Raw genomic sequence first — 19,986 nt, forward strand, 5'->3', positions numbered from 1 at the left:
TTTTTTCTGAACCCAAGGAAAATCAAGATACTGCATCTGTGCTCAGGTTTCTAAGCTCTTTTAAGCCAGTACTTAGCTCTCACCTTTTCTCAGAGTTACGCATCTTTGAGCTTTACTTTCCCAGATTTTACCTTGCTTCTTTGTCTGTGTTAGCTCAGTCACACTCTGTGGCCACAAAGACCTTCACCATGTTGGGCTAATGCTTCCCATGAGCCTGAAGCTGCAGCCCAGGCTGTCTCTGGTCACTCAGGCTGCTTCAAGCCTTTCATTACCTCTCAGGACAAGCTGCTGTCTCCTTGCTTGTGTCTCTTGTCAAGGACTGCATAGATATGGAAGAGAGGACTGAGCCAGGGCAAGGGCTGAAAATGCATTGTTACAGCAAAGCTAAAGAGGCACATGTCAGCAGGAGCTTCACAAGATGATGCCTCGCTGGTCTACAAGACGTATTGCGGTGCCTGCATTGTGAGTGATGCAGTGTGGTTATCTTCAAGTTTAGAACTATAAGCATGGATGGAAAGGTAATGTCTGTTGTCCTTATCAGTGTAAAAAGTCCGGATGAGTAATAAAAGCCTCAGATACCTCAATCATCTACATTCACGGCAAAATATAATGTGACATAATAAATGTGTGTGTATTTAATGTCAAGCAAGTTCAAAGTATGTGCAAGCTAGACAGGACAGTGCATAGTGCAAGAGAAGGATGGGTTGGGGGTGGTGGCATTGTTTGCTTAGTAAATGTGTGTGAATAGTCACCCCTGAAAGAAACTAGGTATTTCTAAAAATTAAATACAGTGAAAAGTATTACATGACAATATTAAGAAAAAACAAACATCTCAGTTTCTGATTGTAATTGTAAACATCTGTGTTTAAATGAAAGCCATTTCTCCCTCTATAAGCATATCTCCTGCATGTGCCCAATTCCTCTGAAGGGCAGGAATCCAGTATGAATGCTGTAACATCTACCATTAAGTGAGGGGGACTCCTGATGTGCTCATATTCCAGTTGCTACTGGTCTTCCTGTTACTCCCTCTCCTCTTTCTCTTGCCTTCAAATCAAAAAATGTGCTGGCCTCCGGGCCTGTGGCCCATGCAGCTATCTCCAGATACAGGTCAGCCCTCCTAACATGGGAAGGGTTTTTGTTAAGCTTTCTGAGAAGCTGAGGACAGAGGTCAATAGTCTACAAAACAGAATGGATGAAAGGCATATAAATAAAGCCCAGATAAGAAGCATAGCCAGCTACAGCCAGTGGAGCAAGACAAGTGTGGTCTGCCTAGCAAGGTAAAACTTGGTGAACTGAACTTTGGAGTCTGAAGAAAGAGTAGATGAAGGGCTAACGAGTGCATAGAGTGGCTGGGAAGGGGGAAATCACTGAGGATGAATTTGTTTTGTGTAAGTGCTTGCTACACAGGACTTACTGTGATTTGTTTCTCCAGCCTCAGCAGGTTTGCTGAAGCCTCAGTTCTTCTTAATAGTCTGAGGACAACTAGCAACTTCCAAGTGGAAACAAATAAGGAGACAACATGCTGCTAAACAAGGTAAGCTAATTATTGCACACTTTCTTGTAGCACATGAAGCTTGGATTATTAATTACTGAATGTGACTTTGCTGGAGAAAAGCAGCTGGTAAACTAGCTTCTTGAAAGACTATATATTGCTGAAGTTTAACACGTTCCTTGCATTTATCTAATTTCCAAGAGTACTGCTTGCTTTCCCACATGGGACAGCATCTGAAACACCTTCTTTGGCTACTGCACTGTAAGTTATGGGTGCCTTTTATGGCTATGCAAATGGAATGTCTTTTGTTCTGTCTGCTGCAACTTTAAATCTCTCAGAAACAGACTGGTGCTGTGTTCCCGTTCAATCTCTCTTTGTCTCGAAATACAAACTGACTTTGTAGTGAGTGATTTCTGTGCTTGGGAAGTATGCTGTAGTAAAGAGGTGTATTTGTGAAGCCATCTACCTGAGGAGAGTCATGCCTCCTGGGAATAACTCATGGAAATTCTTGTGCTGATGATGTATGGTACCCGAATGCCTGCTTTCAAAGTGCTGCAAGGACTGGAGCTCCCTTAGGACTGGTCTGAATTCTTTCTTTCTTCTCCAGACTTCTTATGTTGTTTTAATTAAGTTGTACTTTATCTCTGTCTTTAAAACATATTGTTTTCCTAATTTATTTGGAGATGCATCCTTTAATTTGAGATAGGCCTGAATGCTTGATACTCTATTTGCAGTAAAGCCAAGGTGCACACTTTCAAAGAAAATGAGTAGGGTTTTCAGACATGTTTAGCCTTGTCCTTTTTCTAGACAAGTGAAGGGCAAGTCTGACTCACCAGCCAGTGCATGGTTCATTCCTGAAGCATGGGGCTTTGTAACTCCCTTAGTACTGATTTTAGCTGCTCACCATAGAATCTCCTTTTATTCATTTCAGTGTATAATCCTGTTTTAACAAAGACCATTGATTGGAAGAAAAGATATTCACAGGATTAGGGGCTTATCTATTAGCTAGATGTCTGTATAAGCACTGAGAACTGTCACAGCAATTAATATTGCCTTGGGTGAAATAATATGACCTGAACAATAAGAACTGTAAAGAGCAGAGCAGGCACCAAGCCAGTAAACTGCAGTGCAACTGCCAAAAGTTAAAATTAATTAGAAATATAGAGATTTTTTTTTCAGTGGAATGAACTACAGCCAAAAGGAACACATTTCAAAGAGAAATACTGAACTTTTTGATCATAATAATCACCTACAATTTGCTGCTTTCTTCCTAAAGTTATTCTGGATCTCTTGGTTGCTGATTTTTTTGCTAAAAGTGTAGGCTTTTGTGTCCAGCATGCCTGAAAAAGCCTAGCCAAGGTAGCTGGTGTTAGGTCTTGGAGTTAAAGTGCTTTTTTTTCCTCTGTGATGATTTTTTAGGTTGTGCAAATTATTCTCCAAGGCTTCCTGCAGGTCTCAAAAAATTCTGTTTCATACGATTCCCAAAAGAATAAAATCCTTTTATTATGGTGCTTTTAAAAATTAAGTAGATGCTCATTTTAAAGGTCTCTCTTTAGACTCACAGATGCCATTTCTGCGCAGAAATATTCAACTCCCACTAAATACTGTAGGGCTGAGTGCTTTCAGCTCCTCAAAGCACCCATGTACAACCACAGACTCTTTCCATTGTGCATTGTTTAACCATTTCTTCCTACAAAATGGTGAAATTTAAGTTTCCCTCCACTAATTTCCACTTCAAATGAAGCGGAAATATCAATATTTCCACTCCTCAGGTTGGGGGTGCGTTAGGGAACAGTCACTGGTGCTGCATGTTTGCACTTGCCCTGTAATTAAGCTTCTTTTTCTTTTTTTTTCTTGACAAAGGCAGCTGGGTCTGATTGCCTGCCTCAGGTGTATCTTGTTGCTGGAGTACATCATAGTGGTCAGGAGAAGGCAACTCGGTGTTAATGTTTGTGTTACAAAGGTTGTGATGAAGATCATGTTGTAGCATAGTTTGGGTTGGAATGGACCCATCTGGAGTTCATCTGGTCTGGCCTTACCCAGGTAAGGGAAAATCCTGTACCCAAAAGACTTTTTTGCCCAGATTGGTAGTACAAACTGATTGGTCTTACCAATGTTTGGAATTCAGTACTAATTATACCAGGGATTTCTGTCTTCATATGATACCTGTATTGAGTGCATTGGAAATCAGCTGTGCAGTGCAGCACTAAGCTGTGATTTGAGAGCAGTATCGAAGCAATAATGTCAAAGTAATGATGTACTCTATTTTGTTTTTTGCAAGATGAAAAGGACTTTAGACAAATAGATATTTACCCTGCGTTTGTCTTAGGTATAATAATGCCCAGTATAGCTTTTCCATCTACCCTGCTGACAGTGTGGATTAGGGTGTTACATATGGGGAAAAATAGTTCTCATAATCTGGTTTTGAGGGCTTTTGTCATCAGGTTTTTGTTGTATAATGGGAAGTCCAGGCTTCTTTAATGTTATACAATATCTTAGCTAATTCAGCTGTCTGTATTTCCTAATCCTTTCACAATGTAGCAAATATTTTTTTCCTTGCTTGAGAGGTAACAGAAATCCCACTGAAAACACAAAGCAAAGCTAAGCTAAAAAATATTCCTGTAAATTTACATTGAGCGCAGTGAAACTGAGAAGGCATTTCAAAGACAGTGAAGCCTATACAGAAAGACAGTGAAAGCCTATACAGCCAGCAATTGCTGTCTGCAAGAATGGTTTTAAAGCATTTCCACGTTTTTCACACTCTGTTCTTTGACCTTTAGTTCAAGGCCATCTGTGCTGAGCAGCAGACTTTTCTTGGTCCCTGGAGTGGCTGTTTGAAGATAGGCTTTGGTATATGTAATGAGGAACAAAACTGTTGGCAGAGTACATTTTTAAACCTTCCCCCTTCCAGATAAAGTTTGATAAAACTAATTTAGCCCTTGAAGGAACAAGTCTATTAGCTAATTTAATTCTTGATAATTTGTTCTGCTGTATGAGCTGGTAAAACAGATTTAAATGCCTTTTGGTGGGTAATAAGAAATCATTATCAGGAAAAAAGAAAAAGGCAAAATAATAAAACCCTATGGAAAATATGAAAAATAGTTGAAAGTTTAAGTAGAGAGAGATGGAAGTGCCTGCCTGACATGGGGTGTGCAAGGTTGGCAGCTTGAAGGTGGGAACTGAAGGCAAATGCAATATTTGGGGAGAAGATGAGGTGAAGAACTTGGCTTGAGGGAAAATACATTCTGGTTTTAGGCTGGTTTGTCATCTTGAGGTTTCAGAAGTTCATATTTTTCACTGCCAGATAGAAAGACCTGGTTTAATGTCATAGACTCATAGAAACATAAAATAGTTAGAGTTGGAAAGGACCTCAAGATCATCTAGTTCCAACCCTCCTGCCATTGGCAGGGACACCTCACACTAAACCATCTCACCCAAGACTCTATCCAACCAGACCTTGAATACCACCAGGGATGGAGCACTCACAACCTCCCTGGGCAACCCATTCCAGTGCCTCACCACCCTCAAAGTAAAGAACTTCTTCCTCATATCTAACCTGAACTTCCCCTGTTAAAGTTTTAACCCATTACCCCTTGTCCTATCACTACAGTCCCTAATGAAGAGTCCCTCTCCAGCATCCTTATAGGCCCCCTTCAGATACTGGAAGGCTGCTATGAGGTCTCCACGCAGCCTTCTCTTCTCCAGGCTGAACAGCCTCAACTTTCTCAGTCTGTCTTCATACAGGAGGTGCTCCAACCCAGGTGTAGGACCTTATGTGAAGAAGTATGGGGCGATGTTTAAATCTGAGTCTGTTTTGAGTTGGTTTGGGGGGGGTTGTTGTTTTTTTTTTTTTTCCTGCAAACCTCAGGGATTTACGTAATTTATTTGATTTTTATTTATTGTTCCCCTAAACTTTTATCTCTAGATATGGCTACAAAATGCAGTTTGTGTAGACCCCTGTTGGCTTTTATTGTTTTATCTGGAGGTTGGCACTATGCTCCCTTAGTGAATCGACAGCATCAAAGCAAGTAATTTGTATGGTAATCCAAAAAGAGGTAATTTATTGGCACATGTTAGGTTTCTGGCATGCAAGAGTAGGTGAATGTTCTGCCAGCAAGCTAACGGAGCAGCAAAGCTACTCATGTTTGCAGGACATCTTGCATATTAATATGCATTTTCCTCAAATTCAACCATCCTACCAGTTGAGTGAGCACAGCACAGTCACCCAAGTCTATGCCTCTGAAATGTGCATCTTTTTCTCTTGTAATGTATTTTGTAGCACCTCAGCTCCTGCCAATCTTAGCTGGTGACTGCCATGTGTTAACAATTTTCTTAACACAAAATCAGCTAGCTAACACGGCATCTTTCTGCTTTGGTTAGACCCTGGACCAGGACACAGATTTCAAAGCATGTGGGAGCCCTGTTCCCATTTAATTTTGTAGTCCTCTCATAGTTTTTTCTGTTCTTTTTCAGGCAGGCTGCTTTCTCTCTTGGTGCCACCTTCTTTAAAGTGGAGCAACAGCATTAGAGAATCGCTTGTTTGAAGCATAAGATTGTCAGGCAGAGAGCAGGGCACATAAAATAAACCCCCACAGTTTAAAGAGGTTTTTGCACAGCTTGGCTGAATGATGCTTCCTTCACTTCAGCATCTTCTTTACTGCAGCTTTTTGTTGGGTGAGCTCTGTGAGGCTCGAGAGGCTTTCTTCCATCTTGCAGTGTTTTGGGGACCAGACACCATACGGGCATATCCCTGTCTTTGGCTAATGCTCCAGCCTGTGTTTTCTTGTGAAAGGATAGGACTGATTGTGTGTGGAGGCAACTGTGGTGGGAGGGGAGCTGCTGCCTGAAGGAGCAGGTCCAGGGAATGGAGGCTGTGGCAGCAGCAACGCCCAAGAAGCCAGTTCTTTCCAGAGGGAAACTGACAGATTGTTAAGAGATTCATTTTCACTTATGAGCCATGAAATAAAGTTCATATAATAAAGCAATTTACTACTATGCAGTCCCATTGATTTTTATAGGAGTTGCCTGGTGTTTCATAGCAGAATGGAATTCTGCTTTCTTCTGGACATTTCTGATTTGTCTGTCATTCACTCAGTGGTTCAGTCAGGAGCCCACTGAGCTTTTTATAGTATTCAAATGGAAGACATTAGCATAGCATGGGTGCTTTAATGCACTTACATATGTATCTTTCATATGTTCTTATTGATCAAGTCCTTGTATGCTAATAAAGTGCTGCCCTCCCCATTTCCACAGACAAAACTGAAACACAGAAGGGAAACTAACTGCAAATGTCATATTCAGGCTTTAGCAAAAAAGACTGAATCCCACTTATTCCAAATCTAGCATCCTACCTCTGGGATCATTCTTTTTCCTTTGAGAAGGTTTTTTGCTACTTTTGTAGGTTTGTAGGTGTCAGAGTTGATTGTGCACAGAAGGAGTCTTGTCTGTCTCTTTGTTATTTATGTTCTCTTTGGTTTGGTGAGACTTAATCCTGCTCTGTGCTGAGTCTTGATTTATAATTGGAATTGTTGCAAAGGAGCTAAATCAGGTTCTAGGGTTTAAAAGGCCCTAAAAGCAATTATTAATTTATGAGGGTAAATTGTTGGTAAGATCATGTGAGCATGTGGAAACAACTCTTGGGGTCATTAAAAAACAAGAACGGATTTATTGACTGATCAGATGTCAATAAGCTTCCCTTACAAGCATGGACATTGTATCCTGTGAGACAGTTAGAATGGGCAGGGAAGGTATCTGCTCTTGCTAATACAATATTAAATAGAAATTCTCTCTACTTAACCCTCTTATTAGGTATTGTGTTACTTTGGCTGCTAGCATGTTTGCTACTTGTTGGTAAGAGCAAGTAATGAAGTGATCTGTCATTTTTTGAGAACATTTAAATGGCTTGTATAAGAAGGGCTGATACAGCAATCAACTTACATCTGTACAGTGCAAGAGGTGATATCCATATGGGACCAAATCTTGTGAGGAATGGGAAAAATGTAGTAAAGGTTTAACATCTTAACTGTCAGAGACAGAAAATGGATGTCCTGTCTTGCAGGGGGGATGAACACAGTTTGCTGATGGCAAAGTTTTATTTATTTATTTATGGGTCTGGTAATACAAAATGTGGAAAGACTTTAGCCTCCTTATGTAATTGTAAGGAACTGAGCAAATCAGGCCCCCCCTGGGATGGCTAAAGCCTTGTTTCTTTGTTTCTCTGTGTTTCTGTTGTGTGTGTTCACTGTAATGAAATTCATGGGTTTCAGAGGCAGAGAGTGGGGGCTGAATTCAGTCATATTGCAAATCCCATTCCTCTCACCAGGCTTGCAATGGTAAGGTGCTGTGGAGTTTGGTGGCACTACAGATGGGGTGCTAAATGGTGTCTGATAAGTAACCAGGAACAGACAGGGAGCCTCTGCAGGGTGACCTGGAAAACTGATGTGGCAGCTGCTTTGGCTTCTGGGCACAACTGTCCCAAGAAAACACCATCAGAAGAAAAAACGCCATCTCATGGAGGCAAGGAAACAAAAACTTCTGAAAACTGGAACCTGACTCTGTACTTTTACTCCAGTTGAATGCTACTTTCTACAAAGAGGCTTGTAGTAACAAAACTCAGCTGGCTGTGAACAGAGCAAGAGACTATGTAGGATGCGCAAATTGTACAGACCAGGTTCTGTCCAAATGTGAATTTGGCTATAGGAAATGTTAATCTCAAAAAGAATTGGTGATTTGTGAAAATGCAGTTGTCCTGTGTTCACATGAACCAACTGAGCAAGGCCTGGGATTGTCCTGCAGAAAGAATAATCCTGATTTTAATTCTTGTTTTTTCTGCTGATGATTTAAATATAGTCAACCCACGCTAGATCTTAATCGATGCATCTGTGGTGCTGTACTTGGTATGAAAAAATCCCCATCTGTAGCACACCCAAGAGAACCAAGGAACTCTTCTAGAAAGTCAGGGCTCTTTGAAATATTCATGAATCTTTAGCAGTTTCCTAAGGTAGAATTTCAAATTCCTTTCATTTTCCTTACTATAACATGTAATAGTTTACAAGATGTGAAACTTTTATTGTCCAACAAGATGAAAATGTCCCCTCCTTTCCTTCACTCCTTACAATGCTGATTATGATTCCTATAATGCAGATGGTCCACTAACAACATGGATTAGATATGTGCAACTGAAATTTTGAGTTTAGGTTGATTTAATGGTGACATTATCTACAAAAGGCTTGAATCCATGAGGTTCAGTAAAGCAGTTTAGAGCATAAGGGGAAGACCTGATGTAGCAGAGCCATTTGTGTAGATTTTCATGAAGTATAAATAAAAACCCGGTAAGAAAGTATAGGAAAACAGTGCTCCGTATCATATTTAAGTAACTGTAGGCCAACAGTTCTTCATGTTAACTGAAACAGTATGACACTGAGGTTTGTCTGGATGGGGGACATAGCAAGCACTAAGGTAAATTGCAAGTTTAATGATGTTTTCTGTAAGGACAAGCCCTAAGGGGAATGTCTGACAGTGTGGAACCACCATGCAGAGTAACCTGCTGAACTACTAATTACATTACAGTCAAAATCAATATGGAAAATCGAAGCAAGGCTAGAAGCTATGACACATTCTTTCCTCATACTTGCACTGAGTCACCTTGCTTTGTAACAGAAACATCAAATAACTTGCACGATCTCTCCGGGTTCTTTGGTTTCTGGGCTAGCAGAGCTGAATATGTTTCCTGGTAGGGTTTATGAACCTTTGTACAAAACCAGCAAGGTGAAACTGCTTTCGAAATAACTTTCCTGTTACTTTTAAACTGCAGAAGGGAATCAGGTTGTCCAATACCCTAATTTTAAATAACCTTTCTTCAGAATAAATCTCAATGTCTCTTTGGTAATAACATGGTTTGTGGCTTTGCACATTTATTGCTGTGAATTATAAAACTTCAATTACAGCATTATTTTCAACAAATTTATTTTAAACCCCATCAAAATATTGATCTTGAGATTGGAAACACCTCAACATTTTTTGCTACTGTACCACATCCCCCTATTTTACAAGGAAATTGATCTGGTAACATGGTCATCTGGAATAGCAGTAAAACAAGGAGTGGAACCATTTCTGTGTTTTCTAGAGAACTTGGAAGCCCATGTAGTGTAAGGGAGTGCAGTTTTCTCTTCTGTGCCATGTAACATTACTGCTTTTCATTGAAAGAGGCCAGGAGGATGTAGATATCGACAAAAGTCTAACTCAAGTTGTAGGAGAAAGCAGTAGCTGGAAACTCGGGACTGAGATCATCTACAGGAGGTTTTTGCCCAAGGTTCAGGTTCACCACAAACTATTTCTGAATGTAATACATATTTCTGTATACCTGTCTATTCTTTTTACACACCTGTAGAATTTCAAGGTGACACAAATTGTTCCACAGACATGAGAGCAAATTAAAGGTTTTATGTCCTTGCTCCCTGTGCCTTTTCTGGCACAGTAACCCTGGCTATGTCTCCAGCTATTCTGCTTCTGCCCACCTCCTCCAGTCCCGTTCATATCCTCTGGCTCCCAGCAGTGCTCCAGCATGATGGCTGGTGCTGAATTAAGCTTGTCCTTTGTGGCTGATAAAACATCTGTGGTGTCCACTACTTGCCATGAGGTCAACTCTTAAGCTGTCAGGGGTGTAGCTGCTGTGGTGGACATTTGCATGTGTTCATTTCTAATACCTGTTGGTTATTCCTGTAGTGAAATAGAAAAGTCCTTTAATCTTTCTTTAATACCATTTTCCTGGCACAGGCCCTGACTTAAATACAGCCGTTTTCATTGGCACCACTAGTGCTTTTAATAGGTCATTCTGAGGTGTACCGAGGTGTCTGGCTGCATTCCACCTCCCATTTGTGCTCTGCTCCAACTTTTAAATGAATACTCCGATTCCTTCTATGTCTTCCCAGATACTGATTGTAATTTTTGGCAGTACAGTATGAAACTACTAATAAAGCCAAATCCAGGTAGAATTTGTTTGTGTGTGAGGACACTGCTTAGTATTGTAAACCATCTCAGCTTAATAGCAGCTACCGCATTTCTCACCTGTCACAATAAATGACCAGAACACTGGCTCCCTGTGATGCGAGAGGGCTGTTTGCCTTCAACGTGCAGTATCTCCTGTACGCAAACAGGTCAGGGCTTCTATAATCGGGAGTATCTTGTGTTGGCTGATCTGGGTTTTGATTTGCCAAAATTACTGCTTTAGAAAGGTACTTTGCAGCTCCTGCTAGGAAAAATTGAGCTTGTTTTTTTCTATAAGTCAGGGAGAAACTGCAGGTCTTGCAGTTCTCTCTGATACCAGTGGAATAATGGATCCCAAATAGTCTCTGAACTAATTTCACAATCTCACGTTTACACAATTTTGGCCGTTTCGTTCTGATGAACAGTGAATGATACCATTCCTTCATTGATTATGGATGCTGCCTTTTCCAAAATGTCATCTAGGACTTTTTTATTCCCTTTACATAAGGCAGTGTATAAAATTACCCATGAAGTTTAACCTTGCATTAAAGCTCACCTTTCTTATCTACTTCAATTCATAGTTACAGCCTTAATTGCACCTCCTGGACAAATGTAAAATTTGGGAGAATCTCTCTTTCAAGGGAGAAACTGTGCGAACTTACTAGTGGTGAAACCCTACTCAAGGGGAGATTCTGGTGTGCAGGAAGGCTTCAAAGGGCCTGGGGGCTGTCCACTCTTTATGGAGTAAGATGACTGACTCCTAGTCATGTGCGCATCCCATCTACAGAAACATGGGTTGAGTCAGGATTATGGATGGGAGGTGGTGGTGAACATGGTTCACTATAGCCCTTGGCTGTTATCTCTCTTTGGCTTGTGTCTCTCCCAAATCGGCCATTGTGACCTGACCCCTTAGAAGTGATGGTGATACGAAAATACAAGGGCATGTAGTGATAGGAAAAGGGGGAATAGTTTTAAGCTGACAGAGGGTAGATTTAGATTAGAGATAAGGAAGAAGTTCTTCCCTGCAAGAGTGGTGAGGCACTGGAACAGACGTGGCTGTGGCTGCCCCATCCCTGGCAGTGTTCAAGGCCAGGTTGGATGGGGCTTTGAGCAACTTGGTCTAGTGGAAGGTGTCCCTGCCCATGGCAGGAGGGTTGGACATAGATGATCTTTATGGTCTCTTCCAACATAAACCATTCCATGAGTCTATGAAATGATGTATAATTTTGCATTTGAACCAGCAAAGAACGGTTCCAAGAGCTATGGAAGAGAAAGGAAACCTGTTTGAAGGCTGATGATGTGTCAAGTGTACTGAAGATAACTTTTTTTCTTGCTCTGGATATGCAGCTTTGGGTTTCTCATTCCTTTTACCCTGCTAGTATTTTAGCTATAACAATATAAATTATTTTCCCTGCATGTAGCAGACTAAGAAGTTCTGTGCACAGACAGAGTAAACACATTTTATGTGCTCAACCTTGAGAAGCTGAGTGAAGGTCATTTTTGTCAATGACTGCAATTGCTGCTCTGTGGCAAAAGTGGATAAAATTTGTCAGAAACTATGTTGTGGTTTAAACCCTAGCCAGACAACTTGTTCATTCACTCCCAGTGAGTGGTGCTGGGAAAACATCAGTATCACCAGCACTGTTCCCAGGCTGGAAGTCCAAACACAGCACTGCACCAGCTATCAAGAAGGAGAAAAATGACTGCTACTGCTGAACCCAGGACAAACTAGTTTGTACTTCAATGACAAGTGTATCTCTGTGCTCATTCCTAATTGAAGCAATTTTCCTAATGTTCACTGTAAAGCAGAGCTATCTAACTCCCTTTTCAGCTTGGGTTAGAGCCAGTCTTAACTTAGCCTACTGGCATTTAGTAGATTTTAGCAGATTTAGCTGTCGCTCGCGTGGCTGTTGGGGCACGTTACTAAGATTATACATGGTTGTTGTCAAACACACCTGAAGCCTTACTCGGAAAGCTGATCTTCAGTCAACTAACTCGTTTTTGAAGTGAACAAGCCCTTGGCTAAGGGCAGAACAGGCTTTTGTTAGGACTTTCTTGGCCTAATCACATTAGATGTGAACTTGTTATGCTTGCTGTAGTAAATACAGCATCTGCTGTGAATACTGGCTCATACAATACACAATAGAAGCCTTATTCTGCATCTTCCTGTTTCGGCAGTAATTTGTCTCTCTGGACTCTTGCTGGAGCTGCAAGTTACCCAAGCAAAGCCCTGCAGCCTGACAATAAAGGGACATCATCAAAGCTGATGAATAAACATGCTGTGTGCCCAGGGATATTGGGCAGGACATGTGAACACCTCAATGGCACCAGTAGCCAATTGCAGAAAAGGAGGAGCTTATTTTGGTGTGAAGAACCTGTGCTGGTAGATAACTTCGTCCCTGTAGGTGACTTTGGAAGTGGCTTTTTCCACACGGTAAATGTGGTGCAAGGCAGTCTGTTCCCCACATCTGCCCAGGCAATACTGTACCCACTAATGTAAGTGCTTGCAGAGCTCGTTTCAAGTGCAAGGTACTGCGACAAGGCAGTACTGTGGCATGTGCCCACACCTTCAGTGGCTGTCTCTTCCCTCTGGCAGGGCGGGCAGAAAAGCTGTCTTCCTGCCACCACTGAGCTCTACCCAGACAGCATGCATGGCTTCCCACACCATGGAGGCGGCAGAAGGGAGCATAACTGGTCCTGTTAGGGGGGAAAAACCATGTGTGGAAATGGCTTGGGCTCTCCTTCCTTCATCCCTCCACCTTTCTCACATATCTGCTTGATGCAAAAGGCCAAGAAGCTTTACTGCTCTAGCTGAAGCAGGATTTCAATTGCAACGACTACTGAAAGAGTACATCTACAGAAGGCAAAAGCTGCCATTACTGTTGGTTCCAACCCTGCTTCTCCTTGCCAAAAATGCTGTTGCGGCTCCCTCCTGTTTCTCTGCTGGGCTTTGTTAACAAACTAAACCAAACCATCACACGTGTGAAAGATCAGTAACTACATTCTAATGCATTTAAGTTTTATTATGCTTCAAATAATTAAATACCACAACCATGACATTAAAAATACAGGCCAAATTACCAAAATAATTGTATTCTGAAGATTATGTACATATTATACATTTTACAGTATCATGTAAACTTTTTTTTATACATAAATTTGATTTATGGTAGCTTAAAACCCCAAAATACTTGCTGACAAAAATCTTCCCATGAAATGTAAGCACTGTGTCTGGGACACTTAGGAAAACTGCAAAGAACAGAAACCAATTATAAAACATAATATAATTCAGTTAGTAGAAAAATGAATTAAATTACATTCATATTAGAAGTTAAACTAAAACCACTGCTATGCATCATTATTAAACAAGGGAAAATCATAAACCCTCTTCTTTTATATATTATCACACACTTTGATGGGAAGCTACCGTGCGCCTCATTTCCAGCAATGGGGCAGGGCCTGGGAGATACAGATTCCCGATCTCCTTTTAACATACATTAAATAACAAGGGTTTGTACCAATACAAACACTGTATCTACTCGTGCACTGTGATTATATTCATAGTAGCCTACCAAGGCACAGGTTTTGTGTCATTCCCCCCCCCCCCCCCATTTTGGCATGTGGTACTAGCGATGTTCACTTTTTAAAAAGATTCCATGGTATTTGTCTCTCAGCTATTTTCACACTCGGGGATGCAGGAACCCCTCCAGCATAGACTTAAAAATAAATAAGTAAAAGGAGCTAAAAGCCTTAGTTCAACATCTTGCACCAATCACAGCAATTTGGTCACCACCCCTTAACCTTCTCTCCAGTCTCCAGCAGGCATGTCACCGAGGTGATGCAATTATATTTCTCTGGTCAAATATTTTAATACTAGGAGAACAAAATTGTTCCTTCTGTAAATCTTCATTCACGTGACAGCTGTAGTGTTTTGATTTGGCATAATGGCTCTTCAAGTCTAAATTGGTTTCTAGTTCACATCTCAGCATACCACCACTTGGATTATCTGCTATGTAATGCATGTAATTGCAGTACCTAGGTATGCTCATTAAAATAAATGCATAATTTATCTGTATATAAACAGCTGCCAAAATTAACAGCTGTTAACCTGGCTGCATTTTGAAGGTTTGTAGAACTTGCATATTTTGTAAGTGTTCTGCACCTATAAAAGGCCTAGTTCTAAATGAGCTAGGCATGTGCTTAACTTCAAAGATTTGAAGAATCTCATGCGATTCTAATGAATGGAAATACCCCAGAGCCCCTACAAGCACCACAGATTGTCACAGAAGTTGTGTCATGGAAGACAAGGAGAGCTGGAATGACTAATGGCAACTGGGTGTAGGCACTAGAGATATTCCCTCAGGTGTTGAATGTGTCTGAAATGAGACCAAATGTCTCAGGCTTGGACAAGGTGAAAGTGTATTCCAAAATGGCCTTCATAAAACATGCCCAGAATTACAAGAATTTAACCTATATGATGGCTGTTTATGTACAGCTTTAATAGAAAAGAAATCCTAATCTAGAGTATCAAAATACCATATTCATACAAACATATGAGAGCATCTAATAGAAAAGTAAAAAGTGTAAAACAAACTTTTTTTGGAAATTAAATATCCTAAAAAAGTTGTCGGCTTTTAAAAAACAAAACAACAAAACCAGGGCTTTGAATGCTGAAAAAAGGGAGACTACATCTCCCCTCGTCTATGAGTTTTTGCTGCAACAGCTCTGCCTTCCTCCTCCTCCTCCTCATAATTTTCTTCATGAACTTCTTTCCGGTTGTTTTCTTGGATTTCTTGCTCTTGATCTGCCCCTCTGTTATTCTTTTCATCCACCTGATTGGGGGGGGCAGGAACAAACACACAGACAAACAACCCCAAACCAGATTCAGTACTACTGCCTTATAGTTCCTTAAAATGTATTTTAGGCAATGAGATGAAGTTAAGGAAAGGGAGAAATGACTATCAGTGGAGCTGTCAGAGCTGATGGACAGAAAGAGGAAAAGATTTTCAAAGGCTTCCAGGCAGCAAGAACAGATGTGCGGGTGGAAGGATGAGCAAAAGGAAGTTGGGACAGCACGAAATATTAAAGTCTATGATCTAAAGCAAGCTACAATGATTACTATATAATGTCACTGTGAGATGATCACAGTTATAATAAGTGTTTAGTCATGTCACAGAGTTTGGGGGTTTACAGAGTACTTACATTTTCGTCGTTTTCGCCATATGGCTCTTCGGCATTGCGTTCCAGTTGTCTTTTCTTCTCTTCAGTCAAATCTTCCTGTATCTATGAAGCACAGGAATAATCTGTGTATTTTTAATTTTCTTTAAAAGAAAACAGCAATTAAGTATGTACTGAAGGACTGAAGGGAGGCTTATGCTAATGCATGCATAACAAGCATGCCATTCAACATACCGAGGAAAAAGTCCTTTCCTTTTCTCCTCCAGTTCAAGCAACAGTGCTGACAGCCTCCCTACCCACCCCATTGACCGGTGGGGGCTTACATAACTTGGATTGCTTGGGAGGAGCACAGATAAATCAAAGCCAGAGCTAAAGAGTAACTGGCCAAGGAAGTAGTTTGCCCAGAACAAGTGTGTGACTGGAGACGCAAATTTAATGAGGTTTCAGTGACCTTCAGAGAAGGCTTGAGGTTTTCAGCAATTTCACCTTGTGCTATGAATGGCTTCATCTTATTAATTATTGCACAATTAATACCATGTTGCATGGAAGACTAATGGATTGTAGCATATAAGCATGAGTAACACTAAACGTGTCCAGAAGTGGTCAGCAAAGTAATGGCAAAGACTGCCCAGGTTCTTAGTCAGACAAAGCAATTTGGATTCATCTTGCAGTTATAAAAGATACCAGTGTTGAATGTTAATGGAGATGTGCTCTGACCTGAATCCACATATACTTTATGTCTGTTTTCTTACCTCCTCTTCTCCCTCCTCCTGGTATTGCTCATCCACATTATCTTCCTGCTGGTCAGGATTTCCTGCCATCTGCAGAAAGATCATATAAAAATTGAGTTCTCTGTGCATGCCTATTAACTTTTAGAAGACTGAAGGTTAAAGCTTCTTGTTCTGGAAATGAAACTTTGTGAAAAGCTAAAGTAACAATAATAGTGTAAGAAGTTATAGCGCATTCATTAGCATTAATGATAGCCCAGCTACATGATTTAGAACTGCCCTAAATTAAAAAGTAGAAAGAAGAATGATTATAATAGAAATCACTTCACAGAATAAAGCAAGACTTTCCATATTAAGCAGGAAGACAATGAAATATTCACACGACTAAAGACTAATGCCATAAAAATACAGATTATCTCTGCCTAGAGGAGTTTACAGTATAAAAGCAGTTGAAATGCGCAGCGTTCACTGGAATGGCGGTAGAAAAGAAAAGTGGCATCACTGCTCACAGTCAACTGAGTGTGATGGCATGGAAGTAGTGTACAAAGGATTTGTGCAAAAACATGACAATTGTATGAATGAGGGCTCTCGCAGGGGCTTGTCTGAAGGTAAATACAGGGGTCCTTTCCCTTTACTGACCACCAGGTGCTCTTCCATTCCTGGATGTTCTTGTTTCTGACTGGTTTGCCTGTGCTCTTCATTTTCATTTGGTACATTTTCTTCTCTCTCTTGCTCAGCTTCTTCAAATTCATCTTCTCCCTGATTGTTGGGGTCATCAGCAGGATTCACATCTTCCATGGCTGCCTTCTGTAATTTTCAGAAATTAATATTAAATACGTATTTTCACCTCACAGTCAAATTCAATTTCACATAAAAGCTACCTTAGCACAAGCTACATTAGAGCCAACTCCATGCCCACTGAAACCACCTGGAATCTTCTTACAGGCATCAGGGTTCACTAGATTAAGCCGTAGCCAATACAGAAGCATCAGTTCCTGAAAGGAAAGGTACCTCAGCGCGGAACACAGACAGAACTGCAGCATGGGTATGTGTCTGCTAAAAACCTAATTGAATCTGATGACTTATTTCACAGAGGCTGTTAAACTACTTTTGTTCACTGACTATATGACAAGTGACAATGCCTGATAAGAGCAGGTGAAAGAAGGTAAGAGCTGAAATACACATGGCTCAAAAGAGCTGATGTGATCTTTCAGTAGGAGCCTGCCCTGCAATATTGACCTTGTCTATGTCTATAATAAAACAAGAGAAAACAATACTCGCTTTTCATCACATGCTGCCCTTCAGAAAACGTATTTTTTCTGCTTACCATTCAGTAAAAGTAGTTCTGATATCTTTATAGCTGACAAGTAAAAGATGCCTTAGAAATACTAAACAATTTAATTTGCTGGGGGGGGGGAATAAAGATGATATGCTTCATGTTCCACACCACCAAATAAGGTAGAATTTATGGGATGATACAGGACTGCAATCTTCTGTATCCAGATCTCCGTACAGTTGGTATGACAGTTGTGTCCAGTGCTGAGGTACATCTTCTTGCAAGATCTCACACTTCTGTACTGACTTCAGCTGGTTTCCGCGGCTACTGAGTTGGCTCTTACCTTGGCAACTAATGATAGCATGAAAAATACCATCACCATTCTGACTGACCATTCTTTTTAAGTTTAGCTGTTCAAGTCCCAGCTAAGTCCAAATCCTTTATTCCATGTAAAGTACAGATCAAAGGCATGTAGAAAAAGAAGCAACTTGCTTTGAACAAGGAAGCACTCTTTTTTTTTTTATTTCTGCCCAAATCAATAAGGACAACTTTAAATAGACCTTAGATATCTTCCTACCAGATCTGCACTTCATTTTATTTCTGTAATGCACAATTATGTTAAATGAGACTTCTGGTTTTTCACTCCAGTAATGACTGCAATCCATAGCATCTTAATTCATACTCACTGATTGATCAGCCTGCTGATTTTCTACTTGATGTTCTGGTTCTTGCTGTTCATTTGCATTATTTTGATCATCATCTTCACCTTCATCCTGGTGCTGGTTGTCACGTTCATAAGCTGACAAATTTTTTATGTTATTATTGTATTACAGCAGTTTCTGGTTAGCCTTTCTAAAAGCCTCCTATATACCAACTTCCACATGTGCTTTTAAGAGTAGGTAGCTTTTACCTAAAAAGTTTACCTAAACATGTAATTCTAACAGAATTGGTTTACTGCTAGTAGGAAACTTGGCACTAAAACAGTATATAATTTGAAGGGATCAAACAAAATCATAGGCAGAGCCCATCCTAGTAGCTCAATCAAAAGGACACTTCTGTTTTCAGGAATATGGATATGATCTTTAGTAATTCCTGTACTTCACTCAATCAGCTCACCCAGTGTTATATGGGCTACTGGTTTTAAATTGCATGTTTGTATTTCACTTGAATCCAAACTGGACATGAAATGAGTATTACAATCTTGCATGAATGACAGTACACAGGGAACCTCTGAATATGCTAGGGACTAAGTTTTATCTTACCTCCTTCCTCTTCCTGAATACCTTGCTCTTCTTCCCCCTGTACAATATCGTGGTCCACATTATCATAATGAGCCTGTTGGCTGAGAAAATTCAATGCCAATACATCATTTCAGTTTCAAAATGTGTGTTTCTGCTTTAATAAACACACTGTCCTACTGAATCTCTATCTTTCCCAACTCCTGCCAGAATGAGTACCATGAAGACCTTATTGTGGCCTTTCAGCACTTAACGGGGACTTACAAGAAAGATGGGCACAACTTTTTATCATGGCCTGTTATGCTATGACAAGGGGTATGGTTTTACACTAAGAGGGGATATTCAGACCAGATATAAGGAAGAAATTTTTTTTATGATGAGGGTGGTGAAAACACTGGCACAGGTGGCCCAGAGAGGAGGTAGATGCCCCATCCCTGGAAACATTCAAGGCCACGCTGGACAGGGCTGTGAGCAACCCAATCTAGTTGAAGATGCCCAAGCTCACTGCAGGGGATTGGAGTAGATGAGCTTTAAAGGTCCCTTCCAACCCAAACTATTCTGCAATTCTATAGACTGATGGGATCTGCTTTGCATTTGTAAAACTCCTAAGGTAGTATATTCCATAATTAAAGTATCAATACTATGAACTGGACCCCTCTCAGATAAAGGGTCTTAAAGACAGACTACACAATTGGTTAATTTGATGAATAAGCAGTTTTAGCTTTCATCTTGAAAGGGATTTACTTGTGTGATTGTTCTTGCAGGACTGAATATTTTGACTATCAATTTAAAAAAGGGTTTCTCATACCAAAATCCTTTTAGAACACAGGTCAAGTTAATGTTTCAGTGTTTCAGCAAAGAAAATGGGCTTAATATTCAAAAAGACAAAAACGTGTCACTAACAATTTTAAAATAAGCAGAAGCATAAGGAAGCATGACAGAGAGGGTGAAAGGCATGCAGAAGATACAATACAATGAATATAACTGCAATCACAGTAACTTTGACATTAGCAGGATGTTGGTTTCTCCTGAAATCATGCTTCTGTCTTTACAACGCAAATAATATTAGTCACTCTTGTCCAGAAAGTC

General features: G+C 40.4%; 1 protein-coding gene across 1 annotated transcript in view; it reads right to left on the reverse strand.

Moving 5' to 3' along the window:
• Positions 1-14,941: 14,941 nt before the first annotated feature.
• GOLIM4 (golgi integral membrane protein 4) overlaps positions 14,942-19,986 on the reverse strand; it is a 31,888-nt gene continuing 26,843 nt past the window's right edge. Inside the window, exons 11-16 of the mRNA XM_062603407.1 lie at positions 18,922-19,001; positions 18,346-18,458; positions 17,023-17,190; positions 16,408-16,476; positions 15,680-15,760; positions 14,942-15,309 (exon numbers count right to left, since the gene is read on the reverse strand). Of these exons, the coding sequence (XP_062459391.1) occupies positions 15,163-15,309; positions 15,680-15,760; positions 16,408-16,476; positions 17,023-17,190; positions 18,346-18,458; positions 18,922-19,001 (658 nt within the window). The 3' untranslated portion in view covers positions 14,942-15,162. The remainder of the gene's footprint in view (positions 15,310-15,679; positions 15,761-16,407; positions 16,477-17,022; positions 17,191-18,345; positions 18,459-18,921; positions 19,002-19,986) is intronic.

This window comes from Pezoporus occidentalis, unplaced genomic scaffold (genome assembly GCF_034315485.1).
Source record: "Pezoporus occidentalis ecotype Australia unplaced genomic scaffold, CSIRO_AGI_Poc_V1 ctg8, whole genome shotgun sequence".
Lineage (NCBI taxonomy): Eukaryota > Metazoa > Chordata > Aves > Psittaciformes > Psittacidae > Pezoporus > Pezoporus occidentalis.